This window comes from Notamacropus eugenii, chromosome 5 (genome assembly GCF_028372415.1).
Source record: "Notamacropus eugenii isolate mMacEug1 chromosome 5, mMacEug1.pri_v2, whole genome shotgun sequence".
NCBI lineage: Eukaryota > Metazoa > Chordata > Mammalia > Diprotodontia > Macropodidae > Notamacropus > Notamacropus eugenii.
In genome coordinates this window covers 84,679,192-84,692,869 of record NC_092876.1, presented here as the reverse complement: position 1 = coordinate 84,692,869, position 13,678 = coordinate 84,679,192, and the positions used below count along the sequence as shown (strand labels likewise).

The 13,678-nt window shown below is 48.4% G+C and overlaps 1 protein-coding gene across 1 annotated transcript in view; it reads right to left on the bottom strand.

Moving 5' to 3' along the window:
- DLGAP3 (DLG associated protein 3) overlaps positions 1-13,678 on the bottom strand; it is a 78,601-nt gene that overhangs the window by 38,800 nt on the left and 26,123 nt on the right. The window contains exons 2-3 of the mRNA XM_072610093.1: positions 12,744-12,830; positions 5,237-6,433 (exon numbers count right to left, since the gene is read on the bottom strand). Of these exons, the coding sequence (XP_072466194.1) occupies positions 5,237-6,373 (1,137 nt within the window). The 5' untranslated portion in view covers positions 6,374-6,433; positions 12,744-12,830. The remainder of the gene's footprint in view (positions 1-5,236; positions 6,434-12,743; positions 12,831-13,678) is intronic.

The following is a 13,678-nucleotide window of genomic DNA, read 5'->3' as shown; positions in this document are numbered from 1 at the left end:
GGATGATGAGGAAGAGGATTGGGAGAAAGGAGGGAAAGAAAAAAGGAGAGAAGGAAGAAGAAAATGGAAAGAGAGAGAAGGAGAATGTGGGAAAGGATGGGGAGTAAGGTAGGAGAGGATAAGGAGGAAGAAGAGGGAGAAGGCAATCAGAAAAAGAGAGAAGACAGAATAGAATAGAAGAGAGAAGACATAAAAGGGGGAGGAAGAAGAGAGTGGAAACAGGAGGATGAGAAAAAGGTCAAAAGGGAGGAAGAAAGAGGAAAGAACACAGATGAGGAGAGAAGAGTCATTTCCTGCTCTCTCCCTATTCACGTAGTCCAAGCATTTGCCTTCATCCTTATCCCTCCCCCTACACGCATGTCCTTCTCTCTTCCTTCCTTTATACTCAGTATCTCCATTCCTGTGACTTTCTTCCCACTATCCAGCGCTATCCTCCATCAAACACAGAACAATGGTAAATGCAGTTGGATGGCAAGAAGGATTAAGGTTAGAAATGAGTAAGAGCATGAAAGGAGCCCAAAGAGACCTGGTAACATCTCTTCCCCAGAGATCTTTGGCAGCAAGAGCCAGTCTGGGAGGAGGGGGGATGGAGGAAGGCAAAGATGACTTCAAAGGTCTTTCTCTGCCTGGGGACTGGGCATGTGTATCAGACCCAGGCCAAGGAGCAGGAGGAAGGCTGACAAGGTCATTAGGTAGGCTGAACATTTGCATATTTCCAATTTGTGTGAACTGGTTTGAGACAAATAGGGGATGGGGGATGGGGATAATTCACAGCCCTAGTAAGGCAAGGGGCCAAGACAGCTCAGTGAAGGAATGGGCACTGAGCAAGGAGATGTGGGCTGAGTAATGAGATAAAGGTTGGTGGCTCAGCAAGGGGATAGAGGTATCAGTAAGGGGCTGATTCTCAAGATTCTAAGGGGGGGAATCAGCAAGCAGATGAGGACTTAGGGAAGGGGATGGAAGAGAATGTGAAGGACAAGGACTCAGTAAGGGGACAAGGGCTACAGCAAGCAGATGGGGCTTTAGTGAGAGAAATGGGAACTTAACCAAAGGGATTGGGGGCTCAGGAAAGGGAAAAGGGTATCAGTAAAGGAGAGGGGTGCTCAGTACAGGGATGGAGGCTCAGTGAGTGGGAAGAGGCTTGGAATTCCAGTTGGACTATAGGTTGAGGGTTGCCTTCCCCTTGTTGGGGTGGGGAGGTTGGGAATACCTGAGGAGTGGAGGACAGTCTAGAACCCCCAAGGAATACAGAAAGCCCCACCCTAGTGACCCTGCAATACAACCCAAAGAAAATGTGGGTGTCTGGATCAAAAGAAGCCCCGCTCCATAAAGGCCCTACCTCCTGCCCCATCCTTTTCCAAATAGGAAAACCGTATGGCGAAGGTGGGAGGGAGGGGGAAGAAAAGAGGGGGAGCAGAGACAGGCCAGACTGAGAGAGAGGGAGTGAAATCCAGGAAGAGAGCCTGAGCAGCAAATCTGTCCCCACTCCTCCCCACTGCTCGGATCGCTGGCAGCTGCATGCCTCACAACCCTCTGCAGCATCCTGGGAGGTACATGTTAAGGAGGAGGACCCAGGGGAGGCCAGGAGGCCATTCCCCCTCCAACTGCCAAAGGCTCTAGAGAGAACCAGGAAGAGACCCCTCTCCCCTTCCCATCTCCCTTCCTTCTTCCCCATTCCTGGTTCTAGGGAATTTCCCTCGCAGCTAGATTTTGTTTCTAGCTGAAAGATATGGAATTAATTGGGGTGGGGGGTAGGGACACTGAGGAGGAGGAGAAGAAAAGGGAAGGAGGATTGACGAAGGAGGCAGCCCCAAAACATACCCAGAAGTCCTGAATCCCAGCCCATAATAGGGTCTCTGGCTTCCTATCTAGTATCTCCCCACCCCACCCATCCCACCTGCCCTCCCCATTCCCAGAGACCACCAAAGTTCTCACTAATCCAAGCACAAGTGTAGCACAACTCAAAATACTTACACACCCATCCTTCCATTCACATGTGCCTTTCGTCAAATGCTCAACATTGGCCCTACCCTTTACTGGGGGAGGTGGGGAGGGTGTCCCCTGCCCTATGTTCCTCATCCAACACCCCTCTCTCTATGGCCCTCTCTTATCTTCTTGGGCACCTCTTCTCAAGGAGCACCCTCCCTCTGACTTTTCTGATGATGTATCAGCATCAAGGTGTGAAGTAGGATTTGTTCTGTGAAGTCTGGATTCAGTCAAAGGGCATCACTTGAGGACCTAGAGGGCCACATGTAGCCTCGAAGCTACAGGTTCCCCACCACCCTGCACTAAACCCAAGTTCACTAGGTGTTTAGTCTGCTAATCCCTCAGCAAGGCTTCCAGGTCAGGCTTTAAAAGGCAATATAGGTGACCCAAGGCAGAGAAAAACAGCAAAAGAGGCCTCAGAAGGTCCTCTGACCTGGTACCAACTGCTTAAACGATAGAAATTGTTGATGAGAGAAGTCCTCATCATGGAAAGCACCAGTCCCATACTGTCAGTGGACTTCCGTCTTTGCTCCAGCTGGGTTGCTGCCACATTTGTGAATTTGAAGAGGAGAAAGAGGACCAGGTCTGAGAATCAAAAGACCTGATTTCAAATCCTGGCTGTGCTATTCCCTCTCCATGTGACCTCAGGCCAGTCCCTCTATCTGGCTAACAAGTAAAATGAGAAGGGGTCCACAGGCTTCACCAGTCTTCCAGAATGGTCCATGATAGCAAAGAAGGTTGAGAACCCTCAGGCTAGATGTGCTCTGAGGTCCTTTCCAGTCCTAAACAAGTATACTGAAGCCAACTCAAACCAGAGAGAGAAATCAGCAAATGGTACAAATCGGGGTTGAGAGGTAAGTGGTAGAGGGCAAGACATTGCGCCACGGAGCGGAGACAGAGGACAGGGCAAAGAAGAGCTCACCCTAGTCTACCCATCTGGCTGATTCCAAGTTTAACTCTTATTACTAACCAGGATCTAAGTTCTATTATTTCTATGCTGCTGAAGCACTGCATATGCTACCAGTGCCCTTTAAACTCAACACCGTGGGACAAAACCCTAGTCACCCTACCCTATTTGTGCTTCTGCTACTTGCTATTTCCTGAACTCAGCATTCCATTTCCCTCATCTGTGGCTTCAACAGCCCATTTTGGATTCTTGGGTGTTCCTTCAACTCCACAAAATCCTACAGTGTTTCCCTAAAACCTCTAAATTAAAATACAAAAGTCTCAGCCTGACATGTAAAGCCCACCATAATCTGACTCACAACTCCCTTTCCAGATATACTTCATATTATTCTTTTTCCATACTCTATGTTTCAAGCAAACTGGCCTACTAGGTAGAATCATAACTGGGAATGTTGGTACCCAAGACAAGTGCCATAAACTGTGCCCAGGGCAAGGAACATAGAACACACCTTCAGTTGAGGTTAGGTTGAATTGAGAGCTGGTTGTTAAACTGCGGGTTCTAGATCATATGAAATCATGATCCTTTAATTCTAAGGTTTCCACCACTCACCTACAGAAAAACTGAGCTCATTCTGGCCAGTTGTCAAATAGGACCATGGATATGGGTGTACATGTGTATGTGAGCACATTGAGCCCAATCCTGAAACTAGGGACAGACAGGGTGGGAGATGGGTGTCCTCTCCAAAGCAAGAAAGAGCAGGGAATGAAGTCAGAGATTGAATCAAGACAAGGGCATGCTACATTGTCTGGCCAAAGGTGTCTGTTAGTGGTGGACCTGTGGGAGGGCAAGATCCATACTGGTTCAAGGGAAGAAGGGCTGATGGAACAGGGAATCTATGTTGAGCTACAGAATGAAACCAAGCCCAGCTCAGAACAGGAGACCAGGCTGGGTAACTTGAGCCTTCTGGGGTCTCTGGGTTTTTCTAGTTCAATTCCTTGCTTCCATAAGGAAGGCCAAGTAGTAGATCAAAAAGTGTTGGATTGGAAACCAAAGGGCCTGAGTTCAAATGCTGGCACTGCCCCTTATAGGTCTATGACCTTCAACAAATCCCTTCTCTCTGGGCCTCTCTTTCCTTATCTAGGGCTAGACTAGGGAACCTGTAATGTCACTTCTAGCTCTGATTACTCTGCTCTTTTAGAAACCAGTAAAAACTCCATCTGTGTGTGCTCTGGGTGGTTAAGAGGAAAGAAAGGAACTTCCCAGCGAGGGATAGAGGAGTCAGGCTCCCTGGTGGCCTAGGACTGATTGGGCTGAAGCCAGAATTGGAGTGGGAAAGTTGACTCCAAAAGATATGGTAAAGAGGAAAGAGTTCTGGATTTGGAACAGAACCTGGGGTCAAATCCCAGCCCTGTCTCCTACTACCTGTAGTGATCTTGGTGGGCCTCAGTTTCCACATCTGTAAAACTTGGAAGTTAGACTAAGTGACATCTGAGACTCCTTCCAGTTCTGAGTCTGTGATCTTATGCTCCTTTCTGCCTTAGATTGATTTAGGGTGGAGTATAGCCTGTGATATCTGAATTTGGGATGACAGACTCCAGTTTAGCTTAGTCCTAGGCTTGTCTCAGCATCCCAGACAGGGATGAACAGAATGGAGACGCAAAATCAGGCTCTTCCCTAGTTCCCAATGGAGCTAAATTGGCCTTCCCCTCAGGAAAGGAAAGGCAGACTGGCCACAGGCTAATCCAGATTACCCCCCCCCCCCCCCCCCCGCCCTTTGTGGTTTGGAGCCCCAATAGCAACAGGCAGCAAGTGAGGCTGGAGGTAGGTATAGACTGCAGGGAAAGAGGGGAAGTGATGTCACATCTGTCTAAGGACTCCCTTGCTCCCAGCTCCTCCACAATGAGGTGCCAGAAGACCAAAGAAGCCACATCTGGAAACAGCTGGACTGTAATCCAGCCTAGACGTCCCTGTACTCTTTTTCCCACCCTTGCCCTACCCCCTCCCAAATTCCTCAGTCAAAAAGGCCTTTCATCCTTCTGTGTGCACACACATATGCACACACACAAACACACACACACACTCCTTCCATATTATACATAGTTCAGAAAATGCTGAGCTGTTATTTTCATGGGAGGGGTAAATGAACCCAGATCAGTAGATATTTAAACTTTGCCACATGGATAATGGAGAGATGGCTGTATTGAAAGCAGGCTCAATACCCCCTTTCCAAGGGCAGGAAGGGTGAGACAGAGTGGGGTGAGGGGAGAGGGAAAAGAGGAAAGTATGTCCAGCAGCAGCATACTTCCCCAATACAGGCCACCCTCCGTCCCACTAGAACCTCACCTGAAGGTAGTGGTAACTCCTATCCTTGGCCTTGGTCTCAGGCCCCAGGAGCCCCTTGCCTGATCCGGACCCCTGGAACCCATCCCGGCCCTGGCTGACCATCATGGTGTGCCAGGCACTGCGCTTCACCGTCTGCCCATCCAGTGACATGGACATGCCAGTACAGGCCAGGCAGCGGCCCTCGGGCCCGCCTGGGAGCCCCTTGAAGCTCAGGTCCCGGAAGGTCCCGTCAGGTGCCTCTAGGCAGAAGGGGGCACCAGCCTCTCCTGGGGGCCTCCCACCTGCCAAGAAGCCGCTGTCACTATCCAGGTTGTCATCTGAGCTCCACCAGCCCATGGACTTGGGTGTGTGCCGCCCATTGGCCTTGCGGTCCTTGCTCTTGCTCCTCTTGCCATGGCGGGACTGGTGATGGTGGTGGTGGTGATGGTGGTGGTGGTGGTGGTGGTGTGGGGGCCCATGTGGGGAATGGTGACCAGCATAGCCCTCACTTCCCGATCCGGTTCCAGACCGGCTCTCTGCCTTGGGCCCATTGTAGTCCCGCTTCCCAGGAGCTTCCAGAGAATGGGACTTGGCAAAGAGCTTTTGGACAGAGTGGACCAGGTGACGGATGCGACTGGGGCTCTCGCTTCGTGGCTCAGGGGCACCCCCGCCAGTGCCAGAGCCAGCCCCAGTGCCACCACTGCCACCCGCCACCCCTCGTGGGTATGGCAGGGTGTGGAAACCGTCCTGCTGCAGAGGCAGCTGCTTCTCAAACTGGTCCAGGAGTGTCGGGGGCAGGCGGGCAGCGACCTTCCCTGGGGGGTGACCCACGCAGTCTTCACAGCCATCAAAGGGGGCCTGCCCAGGGAACATCCTGGGGAAGGTGCTGCTGCCTGCCCCGCCTGGCCCTGGCCCAGGGCCCAGCCCCCCGTCAGGACCTGCAGAAGGCGGCTCGCTCAGACTCAGGGGGCCGTCAGGGGAGAGGTGGCCTGGACCAGCCCGTGAAGGGCAGTATCGGGGGTCCGTGGGGTAAGGTTCACCAGGGCCCAGGAGGTATGGGGGTCGGGAGCCCGGGGCCGTGGGGCCGTAGTCCATGGGCGAGTCAGGCAGGCGGGCAGGGCGGGGCTGGCTGCCTCGGTCGCCATGATAGCCCCTCATGGCCTCAGCAAAGATGATTCAGACTCTCCATGGTGTTGCAGGCCAGGCCCTGGGGGCCACCTGAGCAGGTGGGAAGAGAACAGAGGTTAGTGGAGCCTGAAAGTCAATCTCCTCACTAACCCTCCTGTATCTAGCACCATTCCCAGCCTCCCCCCACCACACACATACTCAGCTTCCATTTATCCATCCAGGGCCAAGGACAGAAGCCATAATGATACGAATTAGAATAGCTCACAGTAATGGAACCCAGTTGCACACCTGGAGCATAAAAGATCCTCACTGGTGGAGAGAATTTTGACTCCATGCTTATATACCACCTAGGCTATGCAAATTATTTAGGTTTGAACCTGGGTTACATTCCTAGACTGCTTCAAGGTTCACAAAGTGATTTCTTACAGCAAACCTATGACAAAAACTGAGAATATTTTTACTTGAACCTCACAAATTCTGAAGCTCAGGCCTCCTAACTCTATTGTGTCTGATTCTTCATGACTCCAAATGCAGTTTTTTGGCAAAGATGCTGGAGTGGTTTGCCATTTTCTTCTCCAGCTCATTTTACAGATGAGGACACTAAGGCTAACAGGGTTAAGAGTGTTGCCCAGGATCACACAGTTATTGAGTATCTAAGGTCACATTTAACCTACTGCTTCCTATGCTCTAGCCACCGCACCACCTACCTGCCATATCAAGTCATAGTACACAGTGCCCAGAAAAAAATCAAGTGACATTGCTGTTCCTCCTCAAGAACGAAGCAGAAACCACAAGGGAAACCACATGTAAAGCTTCAGCCTCATAACAAACCTTCCCAAGAGCAACACAATAACGAATTGGTGCAAATAGTCCTACTTGGGTCCTCACTCTGCCATGACTGACAAGACATTCATGGAGGAGCCCATGCCCACAAGCTAATGCTAAGACCAGCTGCTCCTTTTCATCCCATTGGGTCCCCTCTGTTCCCTTCCCCAGGACTGTTACTAAAGGAATAATCAGTGAGCTTGCCATGCCTTCTCACTACACTACCCTCTATACCCAAAGTCACAAAGTCTGAGTCTAGATTTGAACTCTAGTCTTCCTAACCCTAGGCTCAGCACTCTATCCATCACACCATCTAACAATCCAGGTGGTATTCATCTTTTCCACTTCACTGTGCCCCTAAGACAGCTCAGAACCAGGCTCTCCAACTCCTCACAGTCTACGGGTCTCATGAAAGGTCTATAGGTGCCTGAGGTCTGTACAGATGAGTGTAAGGACATGCTGGAGCCAGTTCTAACTAGCTTGGGAGAGCTGTTTGTTAAATTTCATCTCAGAAATCAGCAATCACTACAAACCAGGGCTTGAGTTATTGTTTTGCTGTTTGTCTAAACTTAAAAAAAGTTACTAATGCTGAATAAGCTTAAAAGTATATGTGCATGCTTTAAAAGAAAAAATCCAGTTGTTAAACATTTACCAGCACACCCCGGCACTGCTCTATAAACATTGCTTGAATTTTAGCAAGAGTACAGAGGAAGTCTCAGGGAATGAAATCACCATTAGGCCTGGTGATTAGAGACTCATGACATTAACAATAACTGGCATGTATGCAGTGCTCTATGTTTGCAAAGCATTTACTATTCATAATTCTTCTGAGGCTCACAGCACCCCTGGGTCAGCGGATTTCCCTCTCAGGACTACACCCTCTCATACACTGATGTGCACAAATTGTGAAAAGAAGAATTGCTAATGGGGTATAATGGCACGCATAGGCCTCTGCTGTCACCGTGTGTGTGAGATTCTTCACCAAAAACTCCCTTTGCCCCCTATCAGAATGTCAGCTCTCTGAGAGCAGATACTGCTTTGGTTTCAGATTTCCATTGGTTCCCAGAACCAAACATAGAGCCTGCAGCATAGAAGGCATTGAATATAAAGGTTTATTCATTCATTCATCTTCCCCAGACAACCTTCAATCTCACTCCCTCTTACTCCCAGGATGGAGATGAATATCCTAGACTCCCAAATCAAAAAGACCTGGGTTCAAATCCTGCTTCCAGCTCTTACTAGCTGTGATCCATTAAAAGTCACTTCAACTATGAGTTTCATCATTCATAAAATGGGGATAACAATACCTATAGAAGCCATTTCACAGTTCTTGTGGGACTCTAAGGAGACCATAAAACAGCTTGCAGACTTTAAAGCACTTTAAAAGTTTTAAAGGCTATGCAAATGTCAGTTATCCTTGTTATCTTCAAGATCATGGGGCCTTTAAACCCTCCATATGACTCTTCCCCTCTCCTCCCACTATCCCTGGGAGACGTGATTCCCCACTTTACGGAGGAGTGTACAGATTCCCAAGGAGCAGGTGAGCAGCTGAGCACGTTTCCAGGAAGCCCCAGAGCAGCTCGGCAGGGAAACTGGAATGGGAGCCAGGCACCCTAGCCCCCGGGCTGTCACTCAGAGGATCCTACAGTTCCAGGACCAGAAGAAAGAATCAAGCCTAACCCATGACTTTAAGGTTGGAAAAAAGGAGTCTTAAAGAAGAGAAATGACTTGTCCAAGGTCACACAGAAAGTTAGTAACAGTCAGCACATGAACTCAGATCTCTCGACTTCCAGGTCAGTCCTTTTTTCCAAAATGCTAGAAATCTTTAATCTCATCCCCTTACCATTGTCTACTTTTCAACATGGTCAGGTCTCCTCTATCTTGAAAAAAAAATCCCCAAAGTAAAAAAACTTTTACTCTGTTACATAGTTCCCCCTTCCTTTCATAGCTAAACTCTTCATCAACTGCCCACACATCTACTTCCTGCCTGCTTGTTTCCTCCTTTGTCATTGTTGTTTTTCAGTCATTTCAGTCCTGTCTGACTCTCTGTTACCCCATTTGGGATTTTTCTTGGCAAAGGTACTAGAGTGGTTTATCGTTTCCTTCTTTCAGTTCATTTTACAGATGAGGAGACTGAGGCAAATAGGGTTAAGTGACTTGTCCAGGGTCATACAGCTAGTGAGTGTTTGAATTGAGATTTGAACTCAGGTTTTCCTGAGGTCAAGCACTCTATTCAATACACCATCTAGCTTTTTATAATATACATTATCTTGGTTAAACTTCCAAACCCAGTGAAATCAGTACAAAAGTCTCCATTTTACAGATGAGGAAAGTGAGAATTGTAAATGACCTTCCCATAGTCATATAGCTACTAATTATAGGACCCCATGACTCCTTGACTCCAAGGCCAGCACTCTATAGACCATGCCATGCTAATTCAATGACATCAGTCTCTTGATGCTCTCTCAAAATCCTTTCCAGCTTTAAATTCCATGATCCTATGAAGTGACTTGCCCAAGGTCACTATGGTCAAAAGTATGAACATAGGATCAGAGATTTAGACTTTAAAATTCGATTTATCCAACTTTCTCGTTTTGCAGATCAGGAAACTGAGGTCCAAAGTTTCAGTGATTTCCCCAAAGTCACCTAGATAATCAGTAACAGAGTCAGTATTCAAAATTATACCCCATATCACCACTACACTGCCTCCAAAAAATGGATCTGTGACTCCATCCCAAACCTTCTGACTCTAAGTCTAGAGCTCATCCCACATCATACTGTCTTCCTCATGCTAACCTAGTATGTGACCTTGGGCAGGTCAATGCCTCTCTTTGGCCTGAGTTTCCCCATCTGTAAAATAAAAGGGAAGGACTAAATTCTCTAACGTCCCTTCTGGTTTTAAAATCCTAGGATTCTAGCCATCAGCTTCCCTCTGATCCCAGCTTCCCTTTTGGAGTGATGGTGTCATGTTCTCAATCTTTCGTATTCAATACCTCTGAGTTTTCTTTGGTTCTGCTAAGTCTTGTTAATTCTGCCCCTCTGTGGCATCTCTCAAAATGGTCTCTCCATTAGCAAGATGACTCTCTTAGTATAAATGAGCTCTCAGCCTTTTCTCCTAGAATATGGAAGTACTTTTCCAACCGATTTATCTCTAGCCTCCTAAATGGTCTGTCTCCTAAGTCTCACCCCTCCCTGAACTCAAAATCCAAATAACCACCCTAAAATACTGTTTTCATTGAGTTACCCCTCCCTCTACATCAAGTTTCAACTCTCCAGCCTAGCCTCCAAGGCCCTACCTGACCTGACCCTGCCAATCACAGGATCATGGGATAATAGATTTAGATCTGGTTTTTAGGGGTCATTTAGTTTGAGTAAGGCCCAGAGAGGATGGCCAAAGTCACACAGGGAGTGAATAGTAGAACAGATATTCAAACACAGGTCTTTCTACTGCAAATTCGACATTCTTTTCACTGTTCCATGATACCTGATCTCCCATTCTTTCTCCCACCCTACCTCTGACTCAGTTTCTATCTTCCAGAACCAAATAGTATGGACTGAGGCTAGCCATTTGGGTGCAGGAGGAAGAGGGGTAACCAAGACCTTCTCTGGGCCCATGATGTCCCTATTGTTTTTGGGGGAGATGGGAAAGGCAATCAGGGTTAAATGACTTGCCCAGGGTCACAAAGCAAGTAAGTGTCTGGGGTAGGATTTGAACTCAGTTCCTTTTGACCCCAGGGCTGGTGCTTTCTCCACTGTGCCACCTAGATGACCCCCCATGATGTCCCTATTCTGCCCAAGACCTGAAGGGTAAAAGGGGGCATCTGGTACCAAGTTTCCATAGGAAAGAATCACAGTAACAGGGTTGTAGGCCCAGGAGATTTGTCAGGGATGGGGAGAGTGCCCTTTGGGGTGCAGGGGGGAGGGGTGAGGAAATGGCATAATTGTTTCCCCTCATTAAGATGAGTATGAGGCCTGGTTTAGAAGCAATTTCATTATTCTCTCATGAAGCTCGGTTAATTAACAGACTCATTAGCATACCCAAAGAGGGCCCAGGACAGCTTAGCTAGAGCTATTCCCCAGTGGGGTGAGTCTCTGTGATCATCACAGATGAGGAAAGAGTTTTCAGACTCTCCCTGCCCCCACAGCCCAGTAAGAGTTGCCTCTCCTATGTCCAGCCCTGGCCCCCATACCAGCACAGGGGCAGCTCACTTATCGTCTCCCATGAGCTCTGCCACATCCTTTACCCTTTCCCCATGCTCATCTCCTTCAGGAAGTCTTTTCTGATTAATCCTTCACACTTCACCTCTGTGTTCCCTTGTCTCCCGTGATATATAAGAAAGGACACTTTAGAACTGCCTCCTCCCATACTCCACCCAACCCCAGCCTCACCTGCTGTCCAGCTGACTGGCTATCTCCAGCTGCTTAACCAGTCACAGGCAGGGGAACCCAGGTTACACGGCTAGGAAGGAACAGAGCTGGGATTCAAACCCAGATCCCTCTAAATCCAACTAGAGGTCTTTCCACTACACCACACTTCCACCCAAATTCAGACTCAGTAAGGACTGATGATAAGGTGACTGACTCCATGTTTGCCAGTCACATCACTTTCTCTTCACAACTCATCCATTTACACACATACACACACACACACACACACACACACACATACTGCACCAAGACAGAACATTTTCACCTGCAGCATCCCAATGTCATTCTATCCCAAAAAGAATTCGTCATTTCCACCCACCTACCCCAAAACTGATCCCCCCTCCTGACTTCCCCATCTGGCCATGGCAACACTACCTCCCAGTCAACCAGCCAGGAACCTTCGCAGTTCTCCACTCCCCATCTCATAAACGCATCATCCACATTCCCATCTTGTGCCTTTTGCTCAGGCAATTCACTCCCCACTTCCAAATCCTCCCTTTCCATCTGAGCACAGATCTACCCTTTCCTCCAGAGAGACCCATCCTCTCCTCTGAGATTGTACCGCCCTGACTAGACCATGCATTTGGACCCTAAAACACCTACCCTCTACTGTTCCTCTTCCATGGATGAGGCAGGTCTCTGCAATTGTCTAAGCTCAGACAGCATGTTTTCTCTTTTTCCCATCTACCCCTCCGCAGACATCACACAGGGCTGGGCAATCAGTCAGGACTTGTGGAATTACCTATTATCCTGTTTCTCCCTTCCCCCTTCTCTCCCATGAGACCCCTCTCCTTTCTTCCTGCCAACCTCTAGACCTCCGAAGATCAAAGAATTAGACCTGGAAGACCCCTTAGGGGTCTTCTACTCCAGCATCTCATCTTACAAATCATAGATTGTAGAGCTGAAAGTGACCTCAGAAGCCACTTAATCCAACACCCCCAAATTACAGATGAGGAAGCCTGGGTCTCAGAGAATTAAGTGACTTCCCCAAGGTCACACAGGTAGAAAGTATCTAAGAGTTGAACCCAGGCACCCTGACTCCAGAGACAGGTGTTCTTTCCATTGTAACATACTGTCCCTTTACTTCTGCCTTAGCCCCCTTAAACCTACTCTATTCCTTCCTCCTGTACCATCCACAGTCCCTTACCATTCGGGGTGTCCCATCCTTGGCCACAGAGTCCCCACAGCTTGATCACGAAGAAGCCTTCCTCTGTAGCCCCTGGATCCTGAGGAGCTGGATACATAGGGGTGGGAGAGACAAGGGGTAAAAGGTTAGATGTGATATTCTCAGTCAGCACTCTCTAGACCTCACAGGCCCTGCCTCCTGGCAAGAGCAAAATTACCCAAACAACTCTGCTCTGTGCCCCAAACCAGACTGTCCAGGACCCAGAACACCCAGTACAAAATTGGAACAGACAGTATACCTGCCTTCAGCTCAGTCATTTACCCATCCTACCTACCTGTACTCCTGACACTCAGCATCTCTGGCCTCAAACATCTGGTTTACGGCTACCAAAAGCTTCTATCTCAGCACTCCCACAGTTGTTCTCCAATTTGAGCCTCATAATCACATCCCCTCCCATGGAGGTCTAAAGGATCTACCCTGAGCTCTAGGCCCAGTTAACTACTAGGGTTCAGGGGACCCCAAACCCAAGCCTCCCAATGCTAAATTCAGCATTCTTTCCCCTGTATCATGTAAGTCAAACTTCAGGAAGAATTTTCTGGCCCTATGAAGGGAAGGCAAAACTCTCAACTCTTACTGTATTTCTCGTTTTCTCTCTCAAGGGTAATGACATTCCTCCTGGAAGTACAGAAGAGAAATGGCTAACAAGTGAGTTGAAACGCAAGATATGAAATGAAGAAACAGTTCAGGGTTGGTGTGTTAAGTATCTGGGTGCCCTCAATGAGTTCAGGTCACTGGGTTCAAATAAACTGTATCCTGGAGTACTGAAAAATCTGCAGACATGATGACTGAGCAGCCGTGTGCTACAAGGAAGGAAACTGTGGCATCTACTTGAAGACAGTCCATGAGAAAGACTCCCCAAACCCAACTGCCTGGATTAAGGAAAGAAGTTAGAAACT